Source organism: Lepidochelys kempii, chromosome 1, assembly GCF_965140265.1.
Source record: "Lepidochelys kempii isolate rLepKem1 chromosome 1, rLepKem1.hap2, whole genome shotgun sequence".
NCBI classification, from domain to species: domain Eukaryota; kingdom Metazoa; phylum Chordata; order Testudines; family Cheloniidae; genus Lepidochelys; species Lepidochelys kempii.
The window spans coordinates 47,106,371-47,122,209 of NC_133256.1; the positions used below are offsets into that span (position 1 = coordinate 47,106,371).

At 45.6% G+C, this 15,839-nt stretch overlaps 1 protein-coding gene across 14 annotated transcripts in view; it reads left to right on the plus strand.

Annotated features, from left to right (window-relative positions):
- FRY (FRY microtubule binding protein) overlaps positions 1–15,839 on the plus strand; it is a 373,522-nt gene that overhangs the window by 210,389 nt on the left and 147,294 nt on the right. For all 14 annotated transcript variants that reach the window (XM_073341316.1, XM_073341418.1, XM_073341299.1 and 11 more), the window contains 3 exons: positions 4,108–4,194; positions 9,891–10,062; positions 11,695–11,827. In XM_073341316.1, the coding sequence (XP_073197417.1) occupies positions 4,108–4,194; positions 9,891–10,062; positions 11,695–11,827 (392 nt within the window). The remainder of the gene's footprint in view (positions 1–4,107; positions 4,195–9,890; positions 10,063–11,694; positions 11,828–15,839) is intronic.

The following is a 15,839-nucleotide window of genomic DNA, read 5'->3' on the forward strand; positions in this document are numbered from 1 at the left end:
AAGAACTGTGTCCAAGTAATGAATAATTTATTTTCCTAATAAATTATTAATAGCAGAATAAACTCGGTATTGTGTCACTTTATTCATCCCCCACTAATGATAGCCTTCTCTTAGGCAATGGTAAATTGTGGGTGTGGATTAGGCTAGAAATGATAGTGGAGTTGCACTGGTGTAAAACAAGGGAAAGTGGCAGGATCGGTTCCAGTAATGCAATTTTAATGCACCAGGGACTGACACACATAATGTTATTCGGTATTAATGGGAGTTTACCACATAAATTCTGCACTCACAGTAGAATTCTAGTCTCCTTTGTGGCTTCAGTTCAGCAAACCATCCCCATTTAGCAAAGCACTTACATGTATGCTTAAAATTAAGCCCTTCATAGAATCATAGAATCATAGAATATCAGGGTTGGAAGGGACCCCAGAAGGTCATCTAGTCCAACCCCCTGCTCAAAGCAGGACCAATTCCCAGTTAAATCATCCCAGCCAGGGCTTTGTCAAGCCTGACCTTAAAAACCTCTAAGGAAGGAGATTCTACCACCTCCCTAGGTAACGCATTCCAGTGTTTCACCACCCTCTTAGTGAAAAAGTTTTTCCTAATATCCAATCTAAACCTCCCCCACTGCAACTTGAGACCATTACTCCTCGTTCTGTCATCTGCTACCATTGAGAACAGTCTAGAGCCATCCTCTTTGGAACCCCCTTTCAGGTAGTTGAAAGCAGCTATCAAAGCCCCCCTCATTCTTCTCTTCTGCAGGCTAAACAATCCCAGCTCCCTCAGCCTTTCCTCATAACTCATGTGTTCCAGTCCCCTAATCATTTTTGTTGCCCTTCGCTGGACTCTCTCCAATTTATCCACATCCTTCTTGAAGTGTGGGGCCCAAAACTGGACACAGTACTCCAGATGAGGCCTCACCAATGTCGAATAGAGGGGAACGATCACGTCCCTCGATCTGCTCGCTATGCCCCTACTTATACATCCCAAAATGCCATTGGCCTTCTTGGCAACAAGGGCACACTGCTGACTCATATCCAGCTTCTCGTCCACTGTCACCCCTAGGTCCTTTTCTGCAGAACTGCTGCCTAGCCATTCGGTCCCTAGTCTGTAGCTGTGCATTGGGTTCTTCCGTCCTAAGTGCAGGACCCTGCACTTATCCTTATTGAACCTCATCAGATTCCTTTTGGCCCAATCTTCCAATTGGTCTAGGTCCTTCTGTATCCTATCCCTCCCCTCCAGCGTATCTACCACTCCTCCCAGTTTAGTATCATCCGCAAATTTGCTGAGAGTGCAATCCACACCATCCTCCAGATCATTTATGAAGATATTGAATAAAACCGGCCCCAGGACCGACCCCTGGGGCACTCCACTTGATACCGGCTGCCAACTAGACATGGAGCCATTGATCACTACCCGTTGAGCCCGACAATTTAGCCAGCTTTCTACCCACCTTATGGTGCATTCATCCAGCCCATACTTCCTTAACTTGCTGACAAGAATACTATGGGAGACCGTGTCAAAAGCTTTGCTAAAGTCAAGAAACAATACATCCACTGCTTTCCCTTCATCCACAGAACCAGTAATCTCATCATAAAAGGCGATTAGATTAGTCAGGCATGACCTTCCCTTGGTGAATCCATGCTGGCTGTTCCTGATCACTTTCCTCTCATGCAAGTGCTTCAGGATTGATTCTTTGAGGACCTGCTCCATGATTTTTCCAGGGACTGAGGTGAGGCTGACTGGCCTGTAGTTCCCAGGATCTTCCTTCTTCCCTTTTTTAAAGATTGGCACTACATTAGCCTTTTTCCAGTCATCCGGGACTTCCCCGGTTCGCCACGAGTTTTCAAAGATAATGGCCAGTGGCTCTGCAATCACAGCCGCCAATTCCTTCAGCACTCTCGGATGCAACTCGTCCGGCCCCATGGACTTGTGCACGTCCAGCTTTTCTAAATAGTCCCTAACCGCCTCTATCTCCACAGAGGGCTGGCCATCTCTTCCGCATTTTGTGATGCCCAGCGCAGCAGTCTGGGAGCTGACCTTGTTAGTGAAAACAGAGGCAAAAAAAGCATTGAGTACATTAGCTTTTTCCACATCCTCTGTCACTAGGTTGCCTCCCTCATTCAGTAAGGGGCCCACACATTCCTTGGCTTTCTTCTTGTTGCCAACATACCTGAAGAAACCCTTCTTGTTACTCTTGACATCTCTGGCTAGCTGCAGCTCCAGGTGCGATTTGGCCCTCCTGATAACATTCCTACATGCCCGAGCAATATTTTTATACTCTTCCCTGGTCATATGTCCAACCTTCCACTTCTTGTAAGCTTCTTTTTTATGTTTAAGATCCGCTAGGATTTCACCATTAAGCCAAGTTGGTCGCCTGCCATATTTACTATTCTTTCGACTCATCGGGATGGTTTGTCCCTGTAACCTCAACAGGGATTCCTTGAAATACAGCCAGCTCTCCTGGACTCCTTTCCCCTTCAAGTTAGTCCCCCAGGGGATCCTGGCCATCCGTTCCCTGAGGGAGTCGAAGTCTGCTTTCCTGAAGTCCAGGGTCCGTATCCTGCTGCTTACCTTTGTTCCCTGCGTCAGGATCCTGAACTCAACCAACTCATGGTCACTGCCTCCCAGATTCCCATCCACTTTTGCTTCCCCCACTAATTCTACCCGGTTTGTGAGCAGCAGGTCAAGAAAAGCACCCCCCCTAGTTGGCTCCTCTAGCACTTGCGCCAGGAAATTGTCCCCTACGCTTTCCAAAAACTTCCTGGATTGTCTATGCACCGCTGTATTGCTCTCCCAGCAGATATCAGGAAAATTAAAGTCACCCATGAGAATCAGGGCATGCGATCTAGTAGCTTCCGTGAGCTGCCGGAAGAAAGCCTCATCCACCTCATCCCCCTGGTCCGGTGGTCTATAGCAGACTCCCACCACTACATCACTCTTGTTGCACACACTTCTAAACTTAATCCAGAGACACTCAGGTTTTTCTGCAGTTTCGTACCGGAGCTCTGAGCAGTCATACTGCTCCCTTACATACAGTGCTACTCCCCCACCTTTTCTGCCCTGCCTGTCCTTCCTGAACAGTTTATAACCATCCATGACAGTACTCCAGTCATATGAGTTATCCCACCAAGTCTCTGTTATTCCGATCACGTCATAGTTCCTTGACATCACCAGGACCTCCAGTTCTCCCTGCTTGTTTCCAAGGCTTTGTGCATTTGTATATAAGCACTTGAGATAACCTGTTGATCGCCCCTCATTGCCAGTATGAGGCAGGAGCCCTCCCCTCACAGACATTCCTGCCTGTGCTTCCTCCCGGTATCCCGCTTTCCCACTTACCTCAGGGCTTTGGTCTCCTTCCCCCGGTGAACCTAGTTTAAAGCCCTCCTCACTAGGTTAGCCAGCCTGCTGGCAAAGATGCTCTTCCCTCTCTTCGTAAGATGGAGCCCGTCTCCACCCAGCACTCCTCCTTCATGGAACACCATCCCATGGTCAAAGAAACCAAAGCCTTCTCTCCGACACCATCTGCGTAGCCATTCGTTGACTTCCACGATTCGACGCTCCCTACCTAGGCCTTTTCCTTCCACGGGGAGGATGGACGAGAACACCACTTGCGCCTCCAACTCCTTTATTCTTCTTCCTAGAGCCACATAGTCCGCAGTGATCCTTATTGAACTTAAGTGCTTAAGTGCTTTGCTAAATGGGCTTGCACTTAAGCATATACTTAAATGCTTTGCTGAATTTTAGACATATTGCATCTGTGAATAGACTTTTGTTTTATAAAATAGCACATTAATACTACAATTGCTCAAGTGAAATTCAAATAATTTAAAAAAGAGACGTTCAAAGTTACTCATTTAGGTACCTAAATTAAGTGGCCAGATTTTCAAAAGTGCTCAGTACTCAGCAACTTCCATTTAGATAGTAGCTGGAATAGGAGTTGAGTTGTACTGAAAGTCTAGAACACATTGTGGGTGCTGTGCACTTTTGAAAATATGATCCTAAATAAATTTAAATAAATCCTGATGACATCCTGCTTCAATATTTCTTTTGCATTTAACAAAAGAAGCAACTTCATATGATTTGTAACAATTCCTTTTTCCATTTTAGGAACGTTTAGATTTTGCAATGAAAGAAATTATCTTTGACTTTCTTTGTGTTGGAAAACCAGCAAAAGCTTTCAGTCTGAATCCAGAGGTATGACATATATGCACACTCTTTACTGAAATATGTATTTATTGCATTATGTTCAGCTTTAATTTTGATTGCTCAGAATAATTTATATTCTTCTTCAAGTGCTTGTTCATCTCAATTCCAATCAGGTGTGTATGCGCTGCATGAATGACAGCCGGAAGATTTTTCCCCTGGCAGTATCCGTAGAGTTGGCCTGGGTGCCCCCTGGAGTTGCACCTACATGGCGCCCAATATAGGGCCCTGCCAACCTGACCCTCCCTCCATTCCTTCTTACTGCTAGTGACTGCTAGCTGGAACTTCTCTTGCTCGTGCTTCTGCAAACACCTCTAGTAGTGTCCCACTATCATTTGTATATAGTTAGATTCTTAGTTAGTAGTATTAGCAGTGTTAGCAGTTTCTCTAAGTTTCTGTTTTGAGGGTTCCAGCTAGGTTCCAGGGTTCCCCGTTTCGTCCCCCAACACCAGGGTATGCCTCGGTCACCGGGGTTCAAACCGTGTGAAGTCTGTGGTAAATTGATGCCAAGGAGCGACCCGCACATTTCTTGTTTGAAGTGCCTTGGCAAGAGTCACCAAAAGGACAAGTGCTGCATTTGCAAAGGGTTTCGGCTAGGAACCCTTAAGGATCGCAAGCAGAGACTTAGAATTGTCCTCCTGGAGGCAGCCCTCTGCCCACAGTCCGACCTCAGGTCATTGGATCCTGTGCCAAGTGCGTCCTCCTCTGTGCGTGGCGCCAATGGTGAACAAGCCGGCACTAAGGAAGGAGGCTAAGGACTCCCAGCACTGAAACGGTGCTGAGCATAAGACTTCTGGTAGCTGCCAGTCTTCATCCACGTGCTCCAAAAGAAAAAGAGGCAGGAGAGACGGTGCTCTCCCCCTCTTAAGCCTTAGGAGCCAGCGACAGGGAGGCCTCAGCCCATCCAGCCTAAGTTGGGCCCAGCACCTCCCAGGAGCTCGTCAACTCCTGCGCTGCCAGGGGTCCAGTCGAGTCCGACCCACTACCGTTCTCCAGACCGTCAGACCGAGATATTCAACTCCCCTCCTCTCCAAAGACTTTTGAGGTGGCACAGGACCATATTCGCCTCACAGCACTGCCTTCTCCAAGGAGGGACGAGGCACTGGTCATAACCCAGGCACCTATCCCATCTAGGGCAAGCCGGCGATGATGTCACACCGCTCCCCATCTCCGCGATGCCACTCCCTGGTGCCGGCTGCCCATGTGGGGGGACCACACCAATCCCCAGAGGCCCGGCACTGCTCATCAGCACCACCCAGTACCGCTCCTCCGTGGTCTTCCTTTTTCGAGACCTCGGAGTCTGAGGCAGAGTCCTATCAGTTAGATAGGTCCAGCAGCAGGAAGTCTAGATCTTGGCGACACTGCCAGCCTCCTCCAGCACTGTGGCCACCTCAATGGCAACCACCACTCAGTGGCCCTTTTGGACTCCCTGGGCCTATCATCAAGCCCAGGGTCAGAGCCAGGCATCGAGATGCAGGTTGGTGTTGGTCACCCCCACGCAGCAGCTGGCACCAGAAACGACGCCGGTACCTCTGCTTGCTGCTCAGACCTCCGTGCCAATGACCATCTCGGCACCGACCTCCTTGGCACCGGCGACTGCAGCACCAGCGTTTATAGCACCCCAATGGACAAAGTGACCCTCTTGGGGCCAAGGGCACTGACTAAGGCCATGTGCTGTGCTCTCGGCCTCCTCCTCCCCAGATGAGGCCATTGTGGGCACATCAACAGGCCCCATCTTGGAAGATAGGGTCCTGCAACAGTCGTCGTGCAGGGTGGCCCAGAACTTGGGGATCCAGGCAGAGGAGCTGGTAGAGGATACTGATCTAGAGGATACAGGGTGGACATCCTTGCCCCCTCTGGGCCCTCACGCATTGCTATGCCACTCATCAAAACTATAACTGAAACCACAAAACCACAAAAACTTTGTGGCAGACGTCAGCCTATTTGCCCCCTAAAGAAAAGAGAAAAGAGAGATGCTATTTCATCCCCTCAAGGAGATATGAGCATCTCTATTCCCACCCTACACCCGACTCCTTGGTGGTGGATGCTGCAAACCAAAGGGAGTGTCTGGGGTTTCAGGGACCCTCCCCTAAAAATTGGGAGGTGAAAAAGTGGACTTGTTCGGGAGAAAAGTTTACTCCACTGGTGGTTTGCAGCTCTGCATTTCAAACCAGCAGGCCATCATTAGTAGGTATGCCTTTAATACCTGTGAGCGATGGCCAAGTTTGCCAAGCTATTGCCACCAGACACCCACTCCTAAATTAATGCCTTGGTGGAGGAAGGCAAACTCATTTCTAGGGCCTCCTTGCAGGCGGTTCTTGATGGTGCTGACGCAGCAGCCCGAACCATGGCTACGGAGATGGCCATGAGAAGGTCCTCTTGGCTCAATGTCTGTGGGCTTCCTTACCAAGTCCAAGAGACCATCCAAGACCTACCCTTTGAAGGTCAGGCCCTTTTCTCTGAAAAAACAGCCAGGAGACTGCACAGTTTAAAAAACTTGAGGGCCACCCTCAACTCCCTGGGCATACACATCCCCACTACACAGCGCAGACACTTCAGGCTGCAGCCTCTTCAGCAGTTTTACCAACAAAACCAGACAGGACGGTTCCTGGAGGAGGAATGGGGTGGCAGGAAAAGGCCACACCCGTCCTCAGGCCACAGCTCTAGCCAACCCGAGCCACCTTCGGGCCCCAAACCAGCCTTTTGAAGGTGTGGTTGAGGATGGCACACCTGGACAAGAACTGGACCTACCCTGCAGGCTCATCAAGGGCCACTCCAGATCTCAAGTGGAGGCACAAGTCGACTTCATAAGAACAACGTTTGACGAACTGGGCCTCCTTCTGAACGAGGGGAAATCAGTGCTGTCCAGGGTTCATAGGGGAAGTACCTGAGTCGACACAAGCCAGGGCATACCTCCCGGAAGCAAGGTTTCGGTCCCTCAGCAACATCATACAAGGTCTAAGGCAGTTCCCTACCACAACAGCAAGGAATTGTCTGAAACTTCTAGGACACATGGCTGCTTGTACCTTTGTGGTGCAACACACCAGCCTCAGACTCTGGCCTCTCCAATCGTGGCTAGCCTCGGTGTATTGGCCAGCTCGGGACAGTTTGGACAGGGTTGTGACTCTGCCTCGCTCAGTCCTCAACGCCCTCCAGTGGTGGCTTGACCCACAGGTAGTATGTGTGGGAGCCCATACTATCAGCCCTCAGCCTTCTCTCTCCCGAATGACAGATGCGTCAGTTATGGGCTGGGGAGCATATTTGGGAGACCTCAGGACACAAGGCCTCTGGTCTCAGGCGGAACTTGCTTCCACGTCAACGTCAGAGAGCTGAAAGTGGTACACCTGGCATGCCAGACTTTCTGAGCCCACTTAAGAGGGAGATGTGTATCAGTTATGACAGACAACACAACGGGGATGTTTTATATCAACAAACGGCGGGGTGCACGCTCCTCTCTCCTGTGCCAGGAAGCCCTCATGCTGTGGGACTTCTACGTAGAACATTTGATATATCTGCAAGCATCGTACCTCCCTGGAGTACAAAACGAGTTGGCGGACTATCTCAGAAGGTCATTCCAAGGCCACGAGTGGTCCCTTCGTCCGGACATTGCGAACTTGGGGGCTTTCCCCAGATAAACCTCTTCACCACGCGACGCAACAGGAAGTGCCAGAAGTTTTGTTCCTTCCTGAATCACAGTCCAGGTTCCATCACGGGCGTGTTTCTTCTCCCATGGGAAGGCCATCTCCTATACGCATTTCCACCTATCCCTCTCGTTCACAAGCTGCTCCTCAAGATTTGGAGGGCACGAGCTTTGGTGATATTGATAGCTCCAGCCTGGCCCCACCAGCACTGGTACACATCGCTCTTGGAAATGCTCCAGTCACCTTGCCGCTCTTCCCGGACTTACTAACTCATGACCACGGCCACCTCCAACACCCGAACCTTGAGTTGCTGCACCTCACAGCGTGGAAGCTCCATGGCTGAACCTGACGGAGCTCTCTTGCTCGGACCAGGTTAGACAAGTTCTGCTTGGGAGAAGGAAGCCTTCCACAAGGGCTACCTACCTTGCCAAGTGGAAGAGATTTTCTGGTTGGCACAGCACCATTCGTTTCTGACGCTTGTCTCCATGCCACTTATATTAGACTCTCCTCCATCTCAAGCAGCAGGGGCTGTCCATGTCATCAATAAAGGTTCACTTGGCCGCCATCTCTGCCTTCCACCCAGTCGCAGAGGGCCGGTCAATCTTCGTCAACCCTATGGTCAGCTGTTTCCTGAAAGGTCTCAACAAGCTATACCCGCAAGTCAGGCAGCTGGTCCCGGCCTGGGACCTCAATCTGGTCCTTTCCAAATTGATGGGGCCACCCTTCAAACCACTGGTGACTTGTTCCCTGCTTTACCTGTTGTACAAGGTGGCTTTTCTGGTAACGATAATCTCAGCCAGAAGCATGTCCAAGCTCAAGGCCCTAACATCAGAGCCCCCTTACATGATGTTCTGTAAGGATAAGGTTCAGCTGAGGCCACATCCTGTGTTCCTCCCAGAGGTTGTCTCCCAGTTTCATATCAGCCAGGACATCTTCCTCCCAGTGCTCTCTCCTAAGCTGCACTCGAGCGGCAGGGAGCAGAGGCTTCACTCATTGGACATCTGCAGAGCACTAGCCTTTGAAAGAACAAAACTGTTCCAGAAGTCCATTCAACTGTTTGTGGCTGTGGTAGACAGGATGAAAGGTCTACCAGTCTCCTCTCAATGAATTTTGTCGTGGATCATGTCCTGCATCTGAGAGTGCTACAACCTGGCAGTGGTGCCTGCCCCTCCGATCACCGCACACTCCACCAGGGCGCAGGCCTCTTCAGCCACTTTCCTGGCTCAGGTTCCTACTCAGGAAATATGCAGGGCAGCGATGTGGTCCTCCATATACACTTTCACCATACATTACGCAATCACCCAGCAGACCAGAGATGACACGGCCTTTGGCAGAGCGGTACTACAATTGGTGGACAACTCCAACCCTGCCTCCTGAACTTGGGCTTGTGAGTCACCTGATTGGAATTGACGTGAACAAGCACTCGAAGAAGAAAAAACGGTTATTCACCTTCTCGTAACTGTTGTTCTTCGAGATGTGTTGTTCATGTCCATTCCAATACCTTCCCTCCTACCCTTCTGTCGGAGTCTCCAGCAAGAAGGAACTGAGTGGGGGTCGGGTTGGCAGGGCTCTATATTGGGTGCCATGTAAGCGCAACTCCAGGGGGTGCACAGGCCAACCCTATGCATACTGCTAGGGGAAAAATCTTCTGGCTATCATGCATGCAGCATGCACACACCTGATTGGAATGGACATGAATAACACATCTCGAAGAACAACAGTTACGAGAAGGTGAGTAGCTGTTTTTTATTTTAGCCTTATTTAATACAAGATATGATGCATTGTAGGAAATATTGTTGAATGTTTATACCACGGATTTTTTGTAATTGCCACAACTGTATGGAGTTTGCATTATAGACATAGATATATGTACTAACATTTAATGTGGTTGAGTAGAAACATTTTATTCTGTTCAAATTTTGGCAGAGGGAAATATCTCTGTAATTTAATTTATTCAGATTTGGTATAGCAAAATTTTATTTCTGAAATGTGAGCAGAGTGGTAATTATTTGACTATGCTATTCATTCATATTTTGAACTTTACAGAGAATGAATATTGGTCTGAGAGCTTTCTTGGTGATTGCTGATAGCTTGCAGCAAAAAGATGGTGAACCTCCAATGCCAGTTACTGGAGCTGTCCTTCCCTCTGGAAACACTCTAAGAGTGAAGAAAACTTACTTAAGCAAAACTCTCACAGAGGAGGAAGCTAAAATGATAGGTCAGTAAAAGGCATGTAATAATGTGCAAACTTATAATGACCAGTGAAACCATGTACAAGACTTCTAAGTGAATATGTAGAAAATTTTAATATAGTTATGTATTTAATTGTATTTTTATTTATCATGTATTTTTAGTTAAATATATCCTTTAGACTGATTAATTCTATTTTCTTAAATTTAAGCTTATTGGGATATATTTAATGATTCATTGAGTATGTAAGTAAATAGATAAATCTTCTGAATGCTGAATATTTGTTTGTTTGTTCAGTTTCCCTGCTAGTAATTGAAATACAGTGTTTGTACTCCACATGTATTCACTAGTTTGAGAAACACCATCAGTTGTAGAGTATCTATATTTTGAGTACTGGAAGAAACTGGAAGCAAGTACTGGAAGCAAGTGCAGTATAATTCCCCACCAATGAAAAATATTTTGTGTACTATAGTATATAATCATGATAATAAAAAACTATAAAAATTTAAGGCCCAATCCTATAAACACTTACTACTAGGTATTAGTGCTAATCATATTTACTTCAATTACTATTCACATTAGTAAGCTCTGCAGCTAGTATGAAAAGTCTGCAGGATTGAATTCTTGTTATTAATTTTTTTCTTGTTACTGTAGTTTTGCAGCAAAATATTTAGCACCTGCTTTAAACAGTCTGGTTTCCACTTCGTGAGGCTGCATTCGTTGTTTTTTTTATAAACAGAATTTTAATTCTGAAATGAAATGGAGAGTCAATTATTCATGTTCAATGTAATATAAAATCATGGTAGATTACTTATTCATATGTTTCCCACACTACCATGGGATTTAGAGCATATGAAGAAGTTGAATGTTGAGGTCATTTCAGAGTTCTGAACCTATGCTGGCTTTATCTGCTAAAAAGTGAAATAGTTAGAGAAAAGCAGATTAAGAAATACCTCTTGATTGGTGGTGATTTATCTAAAGTTTCCTTGGGATTCTTTGAAAAGCTCAGCCTAATAGGATAAAAGTAAAAAGTGTTATGTTTTGGGGTTTACATTTTTAATTGTGTAAATTATATCTCCCTTTAAATTATCTGATTTCCATTTGCGAGTGTATCACAGTATGAAGCTAATATCATATTTAATACAAAACAGCATGACCTAATTTTTCATACCAAAAGAGTATTTTGAGAGCTAGTTCAAATCCAATTTTTGTGTTAATTTTAAGACTAGCTGCTGGCTCAGAACCTTTATTTTTGTCAGGTTTCTTTAAAGCTCTCAAAGTCTAAGAGCGTGGCTAAATATATAATAAAGCTTTTCAGGACGTGGACTAGAATTATATAAAATTCAGTTTTCATTTAAACACTTACAGTCAGATTTCAGTTACTAAGCTACTAAGGCTGTGTTAGTATCTTTTCCCATAAGTAGTCCAAATCATTGGGACTACTCTCAGAGTAAGGTACTACTCACCATGAGAAAGGGTAGCTGATCTGGCTCTGAATCAGGTTGTAGTAAATTGAGGCAATAGGTTACATTATAGTTAAAACTTTGTGGTTTTTTACTTCTTGTAACATTACTAGAATAAGGCTCTCCCTTCTTCAAAATGCCTGAATCTCTATTAATATTATGTTCTTCTTTAAAAATTTAAATATATATTTTTACAGGTATGTCATTGTATTATTCTCAAGTAAGAAAAGCTGTGGACAACATACTAAGACATCTTGATAAAGAAGTCGGACGATGCATGATGCTAACTAACATACAGATGTTAAACAAGGAACCTGAAGACATGATCACGTGAGTGTTAAATGAAAGTAAAGAAAAATCCCATATGATTGAAAAAATAACTCAAAAGGACCTTTTGCTTTATTTTTTCCAACCAGTCTCAAGTTCTGTCTTAGCTGTCATAGGGACAGAGAGTGACAAGTACAATTTGCTAATGTATACAATTAGTGCCTTTTGTGAAATCCACCATTTGTGGGTACAGCAGGACTGGTCAGTGATGTCACCCCCTCTCTTAATTAGAAAATATAGCTTTGTTTTTCTGGATTTTAGTGTTTATTTGCATGCATGTGGTAAAGCGGCCAAATGACCTCAGAATTTTAGGAATGGGAAGGTAGTGTAAAAAGCACCAGTGTCCACAATGCAGGCCTATCAGCAGAGTATGTAAAGGAATGACTCAGACCACTGTTGCTAAATATTTCTGCCATCACTGAACTTCAAAATGGTGTCAGTAAATTTTGAGAACTACAGTTAATAGTAAAGAAGTTTTGAAATTTCTCCTCAATGTCCATGACTACAGTCAAAATCAAACCTTCATTACAATCCCAAGTCATCTTGTGGTGATGGCCTCGAATTTAAGAGGATTAAAAGGAGCATTTCTTCACTGGTGCATTCATAAATACATTCAGTATGAATCACTGAACAAGTTCTCTGTTGAGTGTTCCAGGGGAAAGGGATTTTTACTAGATACAGAGCAATCTGAGGTGTCATGTGATGAAGGAAGCCGGGCAGCTGCTTGCAGAAAACTGCCTTGATGGAAAGAGGAGCCAGATCATTGGACAGACATTGCCCATCCTTGTTGTGGGAGGGACAGAGCGAGTTGTTGTACAATCAGAGAGCCAGCCCTTTAAAAGAGGCTTGCCCCTTGTAGAGAATGAGACCATTGGAGAGATATGGTAGCAGAGAGGCAGCTGGACTGTTGTGGATTTTTGATAGGTTTGTCAGACAAAATGGCCAACTTACCAGCAGTACAGCAAATACCCAGTCAACTCCACTAATTGGCTGAAATCCAGCCATTGTTACGGCTGTGAATAACCTTTGTGTTGTAACTGCCTTTCCTCTGTTCTCCTTTGTTGGTTCCCATTGCTCTGTTAGTCTAAATTAGATTGTAAGCTCTTTGGCTCAGGAACTCTGTCATCTTTTATTTCTATTAAACATCATGCACACCAATGTTACTATGTAAATAATAATAATGCTATTTCAGCATCAAAGTGTTATGCTTGGTGCTCATACCCATAATGCTCATCAGTGCTCACAGCTATTTCAGAGCATTTTGGGTGTCCAAGCTTTTTAGGAAAAATTAATGGTCATGACACACCCCTTTTTTTCAGCTCAGGCAGACATACCATGTCTCTTGTTAAGAGGGAAAAAAGGGGGAAGATGGTTTGAGTCCCTGCCATGCTAGTCATGGGAGCCCCAAACCCTCTTTCTCCGCTCTTTTAAAGAATACCTCCTTTAAATCCTTAACTAATCCATTTTATCTGATCACCATATCCATTCCCTATGAAGTACCTGCACTGGACATCTGCCGCAAGGAGGTACCAGTAATTTGCTTGGCTGCCTCCCCCCCATACTTAGCCAGCTATTTACTGACGCCTTCTTTAATGTCAGCCAAAAATAGATCAGCTCCCCAATCAGATAGGTGGACCCCATCCTCCCTGAATAACTCTGGTACCCCTGTTCACAGGTCTCCTAGCCTTGTCGATCTGCAGGGGCTTCATTGCTCCACACCCTGCATCAGACCAAATAATTTTTACTCCTTGGAAAATGTATAGGATCCGTACCACGTCCCTCTTGTTTCTGATCATCAAGTCTACCCCTTTACACTTTCCCAAATCATTTTCCCCCAGGTGAACTACAGTCACACTTGGTGACTGCTGTTGGGTCACCAGAGTATACAAGGGGCATCCACTGGTGCCGTATCATGCCTCTCCTGCCATGCTATCTCTGGATTGGTTCACCACTGAGGCCGAGCTGTGAACCTCCTGTCAACCTGAAAGCCAGCCTGGGCACTGTATACACAATATTGTGCCCACAGATCCATACCTGTTGTGTTCATTCCCTCTAGGGCACCTGGCATTGGCCACTGTCAGAAGACAAGATAATGGGCTAGATGGACCTTTAGTCTGACCCAGTATGGCTGCTCTTATGTTCGCCACTGGCTGCTGACTTGTCTGCAATTGTCTGAAATGGAAACATAAGCAACATTATTTCTAATTCCCAAGCTAGGGTTTCACCTGCATCCTGTATGCATTAGAATGCCAACGCCCAATTGCCTGAATTGCCTTGGCCCCCAGACCCAGCTGCGCCATTGCTGTAGCCACCCTGACCTGAAATGAATAGGAAACAAATTTATGAGCTAGAAGCCCCATGTCATCAGCCCCCATCTTAAAATGGTAACGAACCAGTATGTTGTGAGGGGGCTTCCATCACTATGAATAAAGAGGGTCCCATCTTTAATTGGTCTTATTGCAATATATGCCCTCATGGCCCCCACAGGGCAGATTCTCACCTCGTCACCTTCCTACAGTATAATGGGTTGACCCCGGCCTCCCAAATCTATCTTTGACATCCTCAATGTTAAGATAACTAATCATCCTCACAATGTAAATGCCTCGATTCCAAAGCCCTTCCCAAAGTGTCCCTCCATGGCCCAGGCACTAATTTGCTGATCCTAAAAGCCCCCCAGAATTATACCAGGAACGCCACCCGGACCAAGGTTGCCTCTCGTCCACAATGACATATGAGATCAGGAATTTGCACCAAATCCTTAAGTGTATTAACAGTGATGGGGTGATGTGGGTCGTCTTTGGGGCCAGTGCTTCATGACCACCCCACTATAAACCTCCCAACTGAAATCCTGCCACAAGCATCTTGGTAACCATTCAGCCTACTGACAAATGAAAGTCCCAATAGGAAAGTGGAGATGGCTGACACCAGCCCCTGGCTTGCCAGCTACACCATGTACTGAAGTACCCAGTCCTCCAGGATTGTCCAAAGTGTGGACAGGCCCACCTCCTCCCGAAACTGAACAAAATCATTAAAACATCTCTCACAGTTCCTAAATGTTTGCAGAGCTGCTGATTGCTCGAGCCCTGCAAATCTGTGGGTATCCGCTTTATATTTGCAGATCGCTGATGGATGCAGATCCAAATTTTATGTCTAGATCCCTGCAAATATGCGGATATCCACTTATATTCCTGGATATCCACATCCACGGACCATCTTTGTAGATCGCTTCAGATGCAGACCCAAATTTTGCATCTGCGCAGGGGTCTACCAATCTCTGCACTACACTCAAAGCCATCATATGCCAAAGTTGCATATACACATTCTTTTACAATTACTGTAATAATTTTTGTAGACTTAAAAAAAATCCTTTCTAGTCTGCTTTAATTTCCCACCCTCAACATGTAAACCCTGTCCTTCCAGCTGAAAACAGGTGGAAGCAACTTCGTCCAGAATTCATCATATGAGTTCCTGAATCAATCAAAGAGATCACTGCAGAGCCATGTCAGCCATTCCTTAGTAAAATATTGCATGCTATGTCCACAGAACCCTCACTAGCCCAGATAATGTCTGAACATGAAGGCTTGTCAGATTAGGATCCTCCCATAGGAGTGCTCTGAACAGTTGCTAAACTACTGGAACACCTAGAGACATAATATTTATAAATATTTTCACATCTACCCTTGTAAAGGTTTCTTCCTGAACTGTTAGCTCACAAGCTTCCACTCAACGCACGAACTATTAGCCCTAGTGACTGCTAGCAAAGAATTCTTTACTAATTAAATGTCTAATACTGAACCTGCTTTGTCTACCTAGAAGCCCTGCAAATTTTATCTTGTAGTGGTATCAGTATTAATGAAGTACTAGGACAGATCACCAGATTGTTAAGTTCTCAGATGAAAAGTTATAATTTAGAGATAATAACAATGCCTAGCTCTTACATCATGCTTTTCATTAGTGGATCTTAACGCACTTCACAAGTAAATGCAGAACTTCATAATGGGAGTCTATTCAAATA